The sequence below is a fragment of the Rattus rattus genome, chromosome 6 (genome assembly GCF_011064425.1).
Source record: "Rattus rattus isolate New Zealand chromosome 6, Rrattus_CSIRO_v1, whole genome shotgun sequence".
Taxonomy (NCBI): domain Eukaryota; kingdom Metazoa; phylum Chordata; class Mammalia; order Rodentia; family Muridae; genus Rattus; species Rattus rattus.
Genome location: NC_046159.1, coordinates 22,540,273 through 22,554,782, shown reverse-complemented (window position 1 = coordinate 22,554,782; position 14,510 = coordinate 22,540,273). Strand labels below are relative to the sequence as shown.

General features: G+C 53.1%; 1 protein-coding gene across 1 annotated transcript; it reads left to right on the top strand.

Moving 5' to 3' along the window:
- The first annotated feature begins 1,070 nt into the window (after positions 1-1,070).
- Tnfrsf1a (TNF receptor superfamily member 1A) lies at positions 1,071-13,976 on the top strand. Its single transcript, XM_032905628.1, has 10 exons — positions 1,071-1,418; positions 8,635-8,788; positions 8,951-9,079; positions 9,389-9,538; positions 9,751-9,829; positions 11,960-12,033; positions 12,168-12,281; positions 12,557-12,585; positions 12,762-13,071; positions 13,176-13,976. The coding sequence occupies exons 1-10, from the start codon at positions 1,380-1,382 to the stop codon at positions 13,481-13,483; spliced, it is 1,386 nt and encodes a 461-aa protein (XP_032761519.1). The 5' UTR covers positions 1,071-1,379; the 3' UTR covers positions 13,484-13,976.
- The last annotated feature ends 534 nt before the right edge of the window (positions 13,977-14,510 follow it).

Below are 14,510 nucleotides of genomic sequence, written 5' to 3'. Positions count from 1 at the left end.
GAGAAGACCCACCCGAATGGGGGTGGCAGGAGGTATCCATCCCTAGTAAGGGGTGGCTATCAGAAGGTAAGGTCTTACTCAGAGGGGCAGAGAGAACAGTGGGGCCTTCCAACAGCAGCCAGGAATCCTGATTCTCCAGAGCTCTGCCTCCCGGCATGCATAGTTCTGTGACTTCTTTCTCACCCCTGAATGTGGTATAATCTCTGGGGTCAGTCCGAATGGATGCATCAGAACATCTAGAGCTTGCGTGGTGGTGCACACCTGTAATCTCAGCATGTAGGAGGTGAGAGGATCAGAAGTACAAGACCAGCCTCCTCTAGAGAGTGAGTTTGAGACCAGCCGGCTTGGGCTAAATGAACCCCAATTTCAAACAAGACAAAACTGTATGATTGGGAAAGGGGCCCTGGGAACGAACCCTTTGAAACCTGAAGCATTTACAGATATGGCTTCCCGAATCCTCATGGCTTCTCTTTCCCTATGTCAGAGAAGGCATTTTTACTCCAAACTAATAACTGAGGAGACAACCAAGGCTTAGAAGGGGGGTTGTCTGACACCTGCACCCCACTCCCACCGTTGGTGGGCAAGCCGTGGTGGGTAGCTGGGGTATCTGTCTGGAAGAGACAAGATGAGAGTCAGTGGGGAGGGACCGGGGATCAGAGCCCAGGCAGGGTAGAAAAGTACATTTGGTTTCCCTCCCGGTTTGGGCTGCCTGGGTAAACTTCCAAGAAAGTGAGATTAGAGGGAACTCTAGAGGGACAGAGAGCGCTAAGGAACAGAGTGCATCAGATACTGCCCTCCCTCCATACCCATGAGATCGGTAGTCTGTCTTCATTCGGTGAATTTGACAACAGGCTTGGAGGGGTTAGTCCACCAGTCTAAGTTCACCCACTTAAAAACCAGAGGAGTCCGAACTGGAATTCTGTGGATTCTCGTACTCTTAAGTGGTGTTAAGTAGGTTTGGGGCGCCAAGCTGTTTGGACCCGGGCTACAAAGCGTTAAAGAACCTTGGCCCTCTCCTCTCTCCTCCTAGTTCCCTCCTCCCTCCTCCCTCGCCGCTCCCCAGGCTCTTCCGGTCCCGCTCTTGCAACACCACCCCCGCCACTCTCCCTTCCCCTCCTACCTCCTCTCTCCCCTCGGCTTTAATTTTCTCCGAGTTTTCTGAACTCTGGCTCATGATCGGGCTTACTGGATACGAGATCCTGGAGGACCGTACCCTGATCTCCATTTACCTCTGACTTTGAGCCTTTCTAACCCGGGGCTCACGCTGCCAACACCCGGGCCACCTGGTCCGATCGTCTTACTTCATTCACCAGCGTTGCCAATTGCTGCCCTGTCCCCAGCCCCAATGGGGGAGTGAGAGAGGCCACTGCTGGCCGGACATGGGTCTCCCCATCGTGCCTGGCCTGCTGCTGTCACTGGTGAGATGGGAGACGGGAGGGTTGAAGGGTGGGCTGCTAGCGAGGCGCGGCCTGGCAGAAGTAGGCTTGTACTTGGGGAAGGGATGGGGGCAGGGGCTTGTGTGCTTCAGTTTGCCCCCGAGTTTGCTGGGCCTCACCTGGGGCTGCCCTGAGGTGTGGAAGGGAGAGATCTGAGAGGGAGAGAATTCGGCAAGCCAAGCAGGCAAGCCTTGGGCCTGACAGCGGAGGTCCTGGCCTGTGTTGGGCTGTGGCCATGCCAGCTGCCCGGCCAGTGGACTTAGAGGGGGCAGCCCTCTTTCTCTGACAGAGGTTGAACAGCATGGGGCCGGATGTTGGAAGACTGAGCAGAAAGAAATCCGTTGGCGGGACAAGTTTGGGATAGCGTGCTTGTTGGGAGTGGACCAGAAACTGGACAAAGCCGGGCAGCCTCCCGGTCCCAGACTTCACCCTGAGACAGCTTTTGCCCTTCTGCCTCTATTTCTGCTTCCAGATAAGAGGTCTCCACTGGCCGGACCCTTCTTAAGTAGCTAATAACTCTTTACCTGGGCGACGTATCCTCTAGCTCCCTCCCACAGACCCAAAAGTCAATCTCACAGTTTCCAATTCCACAGTTCCGATTGGGGAAGTTGGTGGCAGCTTGTTCTCGTCACTGGAAAATGTACTTTTCTCTGGCCTTGGCCCCGTGTTCGTGTTCCCTTGATTTCTGTGTGTCCATAATCATTCTGTGTAGATCCTCCGGGGCTCCCCGGCTGTCTGGGTGGGCTGTACCACCTGCACGGTGTCTCTGGTCCTGCCTCTCCCTGGCCCAGCGCTGCCCCTCAGACCTGCCTTTTTCTCTATGCCCTTTCTCTCCTCGTTCTCTTCTGGTCAATCTCCTTTGTGCCCATTCCCTTCCTTTCTCTAGGGTCCCAATCTAAAGCGGTGTTCCCAGAACCCTGTACCAGTCTGCCTGGTCTTACCTCCCTTCTCCCTCTCCTGCCTTCCAGCCTCACCTCATAACTTGTCAAGACCGCCCCTCTGGCTATCCTCCAGCTCCCCATCCACTCATTTCTTTTCTCTTGAGAGGTAGATCATCTGGATTTAGGGCTCAGCCCAGCACCCTTACGGACATGTGATGTGACTCCCCTACGCTTTTGTTTCTTCATTTCCAAAATGTCTACAGTGATCAGTACCCCGTCGTTGTCAAGATTGAGTAGATGAATGCGTGTTGAATATTTATTAGTTTATTAATCTCCTAGGCCCAACTTCAGGTGCTAGGATCAGTGGTGAATGAATCAAGTTCAAGTTGGTGGACCCAAAGGGGAATGTATGCCACAAACAGAAAGGGCTCAGGCGAACGCTTGGCTTCTCTTTCCTCATCTCTAGCAGTGTTAGTGTCACTACTCAATGGCCGTCCTCCTCTGACAGGCTGGGTAGAGGAGAGATCCTGACTCAGTGGAGGAGGCCCAGGTGGTGACGGGGATACTGTGAACAGAAAGCAGAACCCGAAGACCAGGGACACGGAAGGCTGTCCCCCGCCTTGTCAGTGCAGAGCATAGGGCTGTGAGGTGTGCAGGTGATGATGAGGTGCTGAGGTCATGAGGCAGCAATGGACGTGGCAGGGATGTGGCAAGGCCGAGAAGACTTTGCCACTTTTTAAGGAGTTTGACTACAGGAGTGAAAATGACTCTGGAGGACTCTGAAGAAAGAGACGTTCCAAGGCTGATGTGATGTGCTTTCCCGGAGGCAGGGCTGGGGGAGGAGGTCGGGCTACAGGCCAACACTATCTTCTTGCTTAATGGCCTTTGCTTGTCTGCTGGGCTGAGCTTGCCTGCAGAGACCCGAAGGCTCATAGTGTGTTATCTTTGGCTCACAGAGAGCTCTTGAAAGTGTGAGCCTTGTCCCATCCCCAGCACCTATCTGGGCCCTAGAAAGGAGACCTTGACCATTGACTAATGGCTTAATCAACTAAGGAATAAGAGATTGGTCAGATGGGAACACGGGGAATGTTGTATAGAAAAGAGGGCTTGGGACTGGCGTGCAGAAGCCAGAAGGAGGGAAGACAGAGGAACTGAGAGCCTGGATTAGGGGAACGGAGAGGTGGGACTCAGTGTTGGAGGTGGTTGCAGGAGGTGAATGCCTCAGCTGGGGTGGAGTGGCCATGTTGAGGAATGTGACAACCGGCACTCTGGACTGTGTGAAAAAGAACCTTGGGCCAGTCATGGTGGGTACATGCCTGTTATCCTAGCACTTGTTAGATGGGGACAGGAGCTCAGGTCATGACTGGGTTTGGCTAGACAGGGAGCTTGAGACCAGTCTGGATTAGAGACCATGTCCTAAAACATACCAAAAAGAAATAGAGTCATGGGGGTTGGGGATTTAGCTCAGAGGTAGAGCGCTTGCCTAGCAAGCTCAAGGCCCTGTTTTGGTCCCCAGCTCCGGGGGGGAAAAAAAAAGAAAAAGAAAAAAAAAAATAGAGTCGTGCTTAAGGACCTAGGTGAGGGCCTGTTTTCCTCCCCCCTCCCTTCCTCTCTTCTTTCCTCCTTCCTTCCTCCCTCCCTCTCCTCCTCCCTTACTCCTTCCCTCCCTCCCTCTTTCTTCTTCCCTCCTTCCTTCCTCCCTCTCTTTCTCTCCCCTTCCTTCCCTCTTTTTCTTCTTCCTCCCTCCCTCTCCTCCTCCCTTCCTCCTTCCTTCCCTTCCTCTCTTTCTTCCTCCCTCCTTCCTCCCTCTCTTCCTCTCCCCCTCCATCTCTCTTTTTCTTCTTTCCTCCTTCCTTCCTCCCCCTCCTCCTCCCTTCCTCCCTCCCTCTCTCCTTCCCTCTCTCCTTTGCTATTCTCCAAGCAGCCTGGCCAGACTGTGTTCCAATAACAGTGAGTTTCTCAGAAGTACGTATGTGCTCACAGAAGGATTTATCCATGGAAATGATTCTTGAAGCCAGACCCTGGAGGTGCAAAGGAAGATTCATAACCCAGTGGTACAAGTTGAAGCCTGAATGTAGATAAGAAACTATGTGGGTAGCCTCAGCCCCTGCCAAGGTTTGAGACAGGCACGTCCCTTGAACCAGAAGGTTGATGTCAGCCTCAGCCACATAGTGAGGCCCTGAGACACCACTGTGGAGTGGTGTAGGTAGGAGGAAGGCAGTTGCAAAAAATCAGTGCTGGGGTGTGGGGTGAAGGGTGGAGAGATTCCAAAAGGACTGGCAGGTGACTCTTAGGGCTGCTGCCGAGTTTGCAGCCTTGGTACCAAGAAGTTGGTGGTGTGACATCTAGGTGAGGAGCCTGGTGAGCTCAGCTGGAGGCAGGTTAAGTAGGTCGGTGACTGGCTAAGTGGAAGTGTGGTTGTGCTGACTGGAGCAAGAGCTCTCTCAGCCTTTCTTCTAGCTAATGCCAGCTGCACTGGCTCGCCAGTCGGACTCAGCAAGAGATGAGCAATGGCAGAATTGTCAACATGGACATGTGCGAGAGTGTGCCTGTGTGTAGAAGGGAATGCACAGCTTCTAAAATACCTCCCAGAGACGAGGGTGTTTCTGAGGTAAGGGGGGCTGCAGGGGTGCCGCTTCCCTACACCCTCGGGTGTATCACCAGCTCCGTCTGAATGGAAGGCACCTCTGTCTGTCCCTCTGGCCCGCAGGCCTGGCCCTGGGTGATGTGACCAAGGCAATGCTCTGATCTCTTAGCTCATAAGGTTTGCGGTCTGCCTGGGGAGATGGTATCTGCTCATCTGAAATAACCATAGCTTCTGATAAGAGCCCAGAATAGATATGGGCAAGTTCACATTATTCAACACGTTATTCAACATGAACAGGTGACGGGGTATCCGTGGAGCTTGGGTGGGGAAACATGAATCACCAATTAGGGGCTTCGTGGGTGGAAGGTAGGATTGTGGCAGCGCTGTCAGAAGAGGTCACACCGAAGAGCTCCTCGCCACGTAGGTCTTGACATTAAATGGAACAAGCACACTTTAACGTAATGAGCGCGTTGATGTGGGGGATGGGTGAGTCCCCCCGAAGGTGGCTGGGTCAAGTTTGACCACAGCTTCTTTGCCCTATACAACAGCCCCTGCACAGGAAGTCCTACCTTAAGGCGGAAGCTGAGGGGTAGTTAGAGAGATGTCTTGCCACCCCCTCAACCATCGCTTCCCCAGGCACCCCCAGCTTCCTGCCCCTCCTCTGCTCCAGGCAAAGGCATTTAGGTTTGGACCAGGACATCGGACCTGGATAGCCTAGTCCCTTGCTTGCCTCATGATGCAACTGCTAATAGGGTACCTATACCAGGTGCCTATTGGAAGAACCAGAGGGCCCTGGAAAGCCTGGAGCACATGAGATAGAGTGCCGGTTCTCTGCCTGAGCCCCATCTCTTTTGTTACTTTGTTTTTGTTGAGATAGGGTTTCTCTGTGTAGCCCTGGCTTTCCTGGAACTCATGTTGTAAACCAGGCTGGCCTTGAACCCAGTGGTTAGCCTGCCTCTATCTCTCCAGGGCCTGGATTAATACCTAACTCCCTCCATCTCTTCTAACCTTAAGAGGGCTGTGGGTTTTTGCCCCATAGCTACTTGGCTTGGGGAGTGGCTATAAAGCCTCAGAACTGGTCCTTTCTTAAGGGTTTGTCTGAGGGCCGCCAAATCCCAATGGGACTGGCTAGAACCGGGCAGGCTATGGGAATGTGGGGAACTAGGGTGGAAGGGCAACCTGGGTTTGATTCTGGTTGGAACTGGGGAGGTCAGGGGGCTGTCAGGAAAGCCAGGGGGGGGAGCCAAGGAGCAGGGATCCCGGGATAGGCTTTTTCAGATAAAGACTGTTGATCAAGGCAGGTCCCAGTCTAGAGGAAGGATGTCGGAGATGGAGGAGGCTGGTCCTCTGGGAGGAGCCTACTGACCTGACTGGGAAGCCAGGGGTCAGGAAGACTTCCCTTTGGGATGGGGATGGAAGAGGGAGGCATTTCCCCGAAATCTGAGTCCCGTGGGACTCATTGCCTGGCTGTTTTAAGGAAAAGGACAAACAGCTCTGAGTGAGTGGGGGGGGGAGATGGAGGGAGAGGAGGAGAGAGAGAGAGAGAGAGAGAGAGAGAGAGAGACTGCACCCCAGAGGGAGCAGATGGGGTTCCACTTGCTGGTTGACTTTTCTGCTGACTCACAGCCCTGCAGTTCCCCGTCCCCTGTCCTAGATCCCCTCCCTCCCTTGGCCTGAGTCACTGGGGCGGAGCTGCTGGGAAAAGATCTCCCTTTCCCGGATTTGACTTAACCCCCAGAGTTCTGGAATGGGAGGGACACGTGACCGGAGAAGCCAGCCTCCGTCTCCGGAGGTTCATCCATCACTGGTTGAGAGGCTCCCTCCAAGGCCGCTCTTGGCCTGGAGCCCAGCTCTACCTCTTGCGGACACCGCCTGGCCTGTTGGCTTTGCTTCAGGGCCTCTGATGGGGTTGGAAGCGCCATTGACCTTAGGTGCTCCAGGCTTTTCTTCTTCGGGGAAAGGAACCACACTTTTCATGATTGGGAAGTTCTTATCACAACTAACCCTTCCTGTCACCCTGGAAGCCTGTGTGTGTGTGTGCATGGGGGAGTGCACCCCTGCCTGCCTGAGAGATTGCTGGCGCGCTTCTGTGTGTGGCTTCTCAGGTCTCCGGCGGCGGAGGCACGGGCTTCCTGGCCCGTGCAGCTGCTGTTGCCAGGGAGATAGCACTTCGAGTAACAGCAGCTGGCAGGGTGCAAGCTGCCAGCCTCCTTCCAAAAGAGCTGTGGTGTTGCAGGGCCCCCAAAGGCAGCTGTGAGTCTAGGTGGCTATGGGTTCTTAGGTCTCTCCTGAATGCGATCTGATTGGTCGGTTGCCCCTACATCTGTCTTGAAGACCTCCACTGTCTTGACCAGAAAGAGGCTCAGCAGGGGGTGGGGCTAAGGGGGGGTGAGAGAAAGGAACCCAAAGCTGGGAGAGATCAAAGAGCGAGGTCTAAATTGAAGCTAAGAGGGTTTTGCTCTCTCCACACAGAAGCTATTTACATACAGGGAAACCATTTGGTTGGTGCAAGCTTTCCTCAGATTATAAAACCTGCCTTCTAGAATGGACCTCTTTGGAACTCTTGTCACATCCTCAGCTCCCGATTTGCCGGTCATCTTGAGCCAGATCACCGAGCTCTGGTCCACTCTGGACCATGAGCCACTTGCCTTTGCTCATACCTAACCCTTGTCACCTGCCTTCCCTCTCCGTTTGTCCTTGCCAACCTGCGCTGTATGTGATGTGAGGCATGGATGTGAGGGCAGGTTGCTAAGTCAGACTTGAAACAAATATTTGGAAGTCTTGACTGAGCCTGTGGCTCAGGGCTCTGTGGGGGTCCTGGGTTTCATTCCCAGCTCCCCCTCCCCATCCCGTCCAGGAGTGGTGCTTGGAAGAGCATGGTCCACAGATGTGTGTTCATTTCCGGGTGTGTCAGTATGCATGGAGGTCAGAGGTCAATCTCAGGTTCTCTAGAGAGCGTCAGGGACCTGTCTGGCTCTTCTCCATTACTGGGATTATAAACCTATGCTGCTATGCTTGGCTTTTTATGTAGGCGATGGAGCTTGATCTCAGGTCCTCAGGTCACGTAGCAGCACTTTCCCGAACCATCTTCACGACAGTCCTCCCTATAACTTAACCCCCTCCCCACAACATACTTTTCTAATTACTGTAATGGAATCCAGAGAGGTTTGCTCACTTCTAGGAAGTGTCCACAAACAGGCACAGTGTGAAACCCTCACCCAGATAGAGAAATGCCAAAGGCGCCGCTGTCTGTCTGTCTGTCCGCGGGAAAACCAGGCCATATCCGAAACAGCCTGGTTTTCCTCCTTCTGGCTACATTTCTCGGCAGGGCAGAGGGCACCTCAGTGCTTCTGTGTGAGACCAGGAGCTCCACCCTCAGCCCTGCAAACAAGCCTAAACATTCCTTGACCAGTGTGGTCCCCCCCCTCTCCCTGCCGTGGTCAGCCTTGTGAGCTGCTTCAGGGAACTGAACAGGATGAAATGCAGCTGGGGCCTGAGACCTAACTGCTCAGTTGTAGAGACCGTTGCTAGCATACAGAACCACCAGAGACCAGGAAAACACTGGACTACACAGCAACCACCGTCTTAGGGACAATGTTCCCCGGGAGGATGTAAACTTGGCGGGGTGTGTGTGTGTGTGTGTGTGTGTGTGTGTGTGTCCAGTTTGCTGTTGCCTCTAAGGCCTCACCCTATCCCTGACAGAATTTCCTCTTTCTGATTGTTCCTTCAGGTGCTCCTGGCTCTGCTGGTGGGGATACACCCGTCAGGGGTCACCGGACTGGTTCCTTCTCTTGGTGACCGGGAGAAGAGGGATAGTTTGTGTCCCCAGGGAAAGTATGCCCATCCAAAGAATAATTCCATCTGCTGCACCAAGTGCCACAAAGGTAGGAGACAATGGGGGCGGAGAGTCCTCGTGAGGTTCCTTTTGCTTGTTTCTGACGTTCCCGGACCTTGTCCGTGGGAGTCCCCTTACTTTGCTGTTTCCCCCGGAGTTGGGCTTTGCTCTTCAGCTCTCAACTACAGACTAACCCTGACCCCATCCACAGGAACCTACTTGGTGAGTGACTGTCCAAGCCCAGGGCAGGAAACAGTCTGCGAGGTGTGTGATAAAGGCACCTTTACGGCTTCGCAGAACCACGTCAGACAGTGTCTCAGTTGCAAGACATGTCGGAAAGGCAAGCCTTAGGATTGGGCGAGGGTTCTAGAAGGTGCACGGTGCGAGAAGGCGCGCGTGAACATGTGTGTGTGTGTGTGTATGTGTGTATGTGTGTGTGTGTCCATGGATGTTTGCCAGTGGTCGGGATTCGAATCTGCCCGTGGGTGTGGCGGGAACATGCATACACTTACAAACCTGGGCGTGTGTGTGTGTGTGTGTGTGTGACTGTCTGTGTCACGAAGACAAATGCACGTGGCAGAGCTGGGGCGTCAAGATGTGTGTGGGAAAAGCGGTGAGAGACTCATATACCATTTCCTTCCCTCTTCAGAAATGTTCCAGGTGGAGATTTCTCCTTGCAAAGCTGACATGGACACCGTGTGTGGCTGCAAGAAGAACCAATTCCAGCGCTACCTGAGTGAGACGCATTTCCAGTGTGTGGACTGCAGCCCCTGCTTCAACGGCACCGTGACAATCCCCTGTGAGCACCACTCACTCAAGTCCAGGCCTCTCCCCGCCTCGGGATTATCCTGCCCCCCCCAACCCCATCTCCTCCTTCCCTCCTCCCCATGAGGGAGCTGCTTTTCCACTCCTCTGTGGGTATGAGCTCCTATGTGGTGCCTGCATCCTGCCCTTCTCCCTCCCTCGGGTCCTCAGACTGCACACTCTCTTAGTCTCACTATTTTCTCACAGGTAAGGAGAAACAGAACACCGTGTGTAACTGCCACGCAGGATTCTTTCTAAGTGGAAATGAGTGCACCCCTTGCAGCCAGTGAGTATCTGCCAAGTGCTTGGGGACCAGGGTGGATGAGCAGCTGTGGCTGAGAGGCTCCAAGCAGGGTTAAAGGAAGTATGCTACAACTGGATGAGAAGACACTGCAGCAAGACATCGGATCGTCCTTTCTGTTTCTCCAGAATGTTAGGGTACAGGCAAGTGGGTAAAGTGCTTGCAGCAAAAGTCTGGCACCCTGAGTTCAATCTCTGGAGCCCGTGTAAAGGTGAAAGGAGAGACTATCAGCTCCACAAAGTCATCCTCAGACCTCCACATACATGGCATAGCGTGCATGCCTCTTCAGTGCTGGGCAGTTAGAATATGCGCACACTGATTTCGACGGCTCTCTGGTGCGTCTTACTATTGATGGTGTCTTAGGTCTGGTGTGTCTGCCACTCTTATTGCTGGTGATTCCTTCCCAGCCTCCCTGACAGACTTCCTCATTCCTGTGGCTCCACATGGGCTGTTCTTATACATTAGCTTCCAGAGGAAGAAACTCTGAGACTCTCATAGTTGAACTGACCTGGGGTTAAATCCCAACCTTCCCATTTCCTGGCTCTGCAACCTTGGGCAAATTCCTACATCTCCACACCTAACGTTTATTAACTTTTAGGGTAAGGAGAGTCAGGCTGGAAGTTTGGGTCAATGGTAGAGCACTGGCCTAGCCTATTGGAGGCTCTGGGTTGGATCCCCAAAACAGACAGCTAGACCAACGATCTATAATACTGTCTGAACCAACGCTGTTTACTTTCTATTTTTTTTTCCCACTCCGTTTCAACTCAGAAGAGCTCATGTGCCCAATCCTATGTGTTCCATCCTGAGCTCATGAGGAAGACAAAAACCTTTCCCTGTTTGCAGACTTCTGCTGAGATCACATTCCTCTGTCGTCCCCCTACCCCCACGCAGTGCAGTTTTCTCATCTGTCCCCCCCCCAACCCCCCATGACAGCTCTCAATGGCTGCCCCAGTGATAGACATCCTAAAATCTCTCATGCCCCCGTGACCGGTCATATCCAAAATCAAGTGCTGTAAACAGCAGTGTTATGGGATGGGAGGCCCTCCAGCTTCTTGTATGAGTCCTCTTTCTGGACCTGTGACTGAATCAGGTAAAGCAAAGACCGCTTTTTTTTTTTTTTTTTTTTTTTTTGCCTCCTGGTTTCATCAGTTCACAGTATTTGGCATTGCTGCTTTTGAGCCGGTGCTGAAGCAGGGGCATCATGATCAGAGCATACTGTGCAAGCGAAGTAGCTCACCTTGTAGCAGCTGAGAGGCCAAGAGAAATAAATAAATAAATAAATAAATAAATATTATATTTATATATAAGTACACTGTAGCCGTCTTCAGACACACCAGAAGAGGGCATCGTATCCCCATTACAGATGGTTGTGAGCCACCATGTGGTTGTGGGATTTGAACTCAGGACCTCTGGAAGAGCAGCCAGTGCTCTTAACCACTGAGCCATCTCTCCAGCCCCATTTTGTTTTATTTTATTTGTCTTTACTCAGGGTCTCACTGGTTAGCCTTGGCTGGCCTGGGACTCACTAGGTAGACCAGGCTGGCCTTGAACTCCTAGATATCTGCTTGCTTTAGCCTCCTGACCACTCAGATGTGCTGCCATGCCTGACATTTAAAAAATACTTTAGAAATTTATTTTTATTTTCTGTGTATGAGTGTTTGGCTGGCACGTATCTATGTGTGCCGTGCACATGCATGGTATTCTCAGAGGCCAGAAGAGGGCACTAGATACCCTGGAACTGGAGTTACAGATGATTGGGTGCTACGGTGTGGGACGATGACTACTTTAAACTCATCGAGATGGTTGACTTGCCCTCTCTCTCCCTTTCCCCTTCCTTTCTCCTTGTTCTTTTGCTGGACAGGGTCTACTGTAGCCCAGGCTGGCCCTGACCTTGCTATGGGTGACCTTGGACTGATACTTTCCTCACTAGCTCCCAAGTGCTGAGATCACTTGTATCTACTTCTGCTCCTGGCTGTCAGCACAGCCTTTCCGAGGATGAGCTCTTTCTACTACATCAGCTCTCAAAGAAGCAGGTTAAATTCCATTCTGTGAAGAGATAGCAGCACAATTGCAAAGCGTAGAGCTTCCTACTCACCTGTTCTCATCTGTTTTCAGGTGCAAGAAAAACCAGGAATGTATGAAGCTGTGCCTACCTCCAGTTGCAAATGTCACAAACCCCCAGGACTCAGGTGAGGGGGAGTGAATGGCTTAGTGCCCATGCTCACCAGCTGGCTGGCTGACTCCATGGCCTCCCTCCGCCCACCCCCCAAGCCCCGGGTCTCTGCTGCTGCCTCACACTGAGCATCTTCCATTTTGTCTGCAGGTACTGCCGTGCTGTTGCCTCTGGTTATCTTCCTAGGTCTTTGCCTTTTATTCTTTATCTTCATCAGTTTACTGTGCCGATATCCCCAGTGGAGGCCCAGGGTCTACTCCATCAGTGAGTGTGGACTTTGGGGATAAAGGGTATCGGTGGAAATACGGGAGGGGGTCAGGTGGGCAAGATGGAGGGAGATGAGGGGTGGCCTCTCTTCCTGGCTAAGGATTCTAGGCTGAGTGACCCTGGGTGGTGGGAGGGAAGTCTTACTGCTATCAGTAATTCTCTTTTCCCCAGGGCCTCATAGGCCCTGAGGCATGACACCACAAGTCCCCAAGGCCAGGGTGCCAGCATCAAAAGGGAACTGAAATTCATATCTTTTTTTTTTTTTTTTTCAGTTTGTAGGGATTCAGCTCCTATCAAAGAGGTGAGAAGAAAGGACTCCAGCTTTTCTGACTACTCCTTCCAACGCCTGATACCCAAATTACTTGGAATGAGGGTGGTGGGCTCCCTTAGCTCCTCTATCCCCACCCCCATAAAGAATAAAGCACCTGCAGGGAGTCCTTTTTCTCCCCCACTAATGCTATGCTTTCTTTCTTTCAGGTGGAGGGTGAAGGAATTGTTACTAAGCCCCTAACTCCAGCCTCTATCCCAGCCTTCAGCCCCAACCCCGGCTTCAACCCCACTCTGGGCTTCAGCACCACCCCACGCTTCAGTCCTCCTGTCTCCAGCACCCCCATCAGCCCCGTCTTCAGTCCTAGTAACTGGCACAACTTCGTGCCACCTGTAAGAGAGGTGGTCCCAACCCAGGGTGCTGACCCTCTCCTCTACGGATCCCTCAACCCTGTGCCAATCCCCGCCCCTGTTCGGAAATGGGAAGACGTGGTCGCCGCCCAGCCACAACGGCTTGACAGTAAGTTGGGTTCGCGCTGGGGGCGTTGCCCCTGGAGGGAGTCGGGCAGGGTGGAGGGTACAAAGGTAGGGCTGCTGCTGGAGGTGCATGGTCCTTGTCCCCAGCTGCAGACCCTGCGATGCTGTATGCTGTGGTGGATGGCGTGCCTCCGACACGCTGGAAGGAGTTCATGCGGCTCCTGGGGCTGAGCGAGCACGAGATCGAGCGGCTGGAGCTGCAGAACGGGCGTTGCCTCCGCGAGGCTCAATACTGCATGCTGGAAGCCTGGCGGCGCCGCACACCGCGACACGAGGCCACGCTGGACGTAGTGGGCCGCGTGCTTTGCGACATGAACCTGCGTGGCTGCGTGGAGAACATCCGCGAGACTCTAGAAAGCCCTGCCTACTCGTCCACGACCCACCTCCCGCGATAAGGCCACACCCCCACCTCAGGAAAGGGACTCGAAGGACCATCCTGCTAGATGCCCTGCTTCCCTGTGAACCTCCTCTTTGGTCCTCTAGGGGGCAGGCTCGAGCTGGCAGCCACTTCCTTGGTGCTACCGACTTGGTGTACATAGCTTTTCCCAGCTGCCGAGGACAGCCTGTGCCAGCCACTTGTGCATGGCAGGGAAGTGTGCCATCTGCTCCCAGACAGCTGAGGGTGCCAAAAGCCAGGATAGGTGATTGTGGAGAAAAAGCACAATCTATCTGATACCCACTTGGGATGCAAGGACCCAAACAAAGCTTCTCAGGGCTTCTCAGTTGATTTCTGGGCCCTTTTCATAGTAGATAAAACAGTCTTTGTATTGATTATATCACACTAATGGATGAACGGTTGAACTCCCTAAGGTAGGGGCAAGCACAGAACAGTGGGGTCTCCAGCTGGAGCCCTCGACTCTTGTAAATACACTAAAAATCTAAAAGTGACCTCTGACCTTGGAAAGAGTGGTCTGTGGATAGGAGAGACCCGGCAAAGCCCGGAACATGAAAAGTGACATGGAAGGTCCAGTCGTCCCGCTAGCTAACAGTAGGCGCCACCCGATGGGTACCCATGCTATATCCTCTTCTCACCCGGACCAGTGCTAACCAAAACAGTCATGTTTCTCAGCAGTTTTATGTGGGGCTTGGGGGTTTGTCTGTGAGACAGAATGTCCAGTTCTTGACCTTCAGAGTCAAGGAGATGATGCCTGGGTCAGGCTTGGTTTGAGGTGAATCCTTGAGGTAGAGTCCAGGGGAAGGTGGTGACCAGCACTCTTGGGGAGACAATTCCTCTAGGAGATGTATCAAAGGGCCTCAGCATTCCTCATACGTCTCTGTAAAGGAAGGAGACAAAGGCATTAGGTCAAGGGCAAGCAACGAGTGGGCTGATGGGTAAAGCAGAGTACCCTCCCCTGTGTTGGTCCTCGCTCTGCACGGCCTACCTCTTAGAACAGCCCCTCCATACTGCCCTTCTGACCCTTA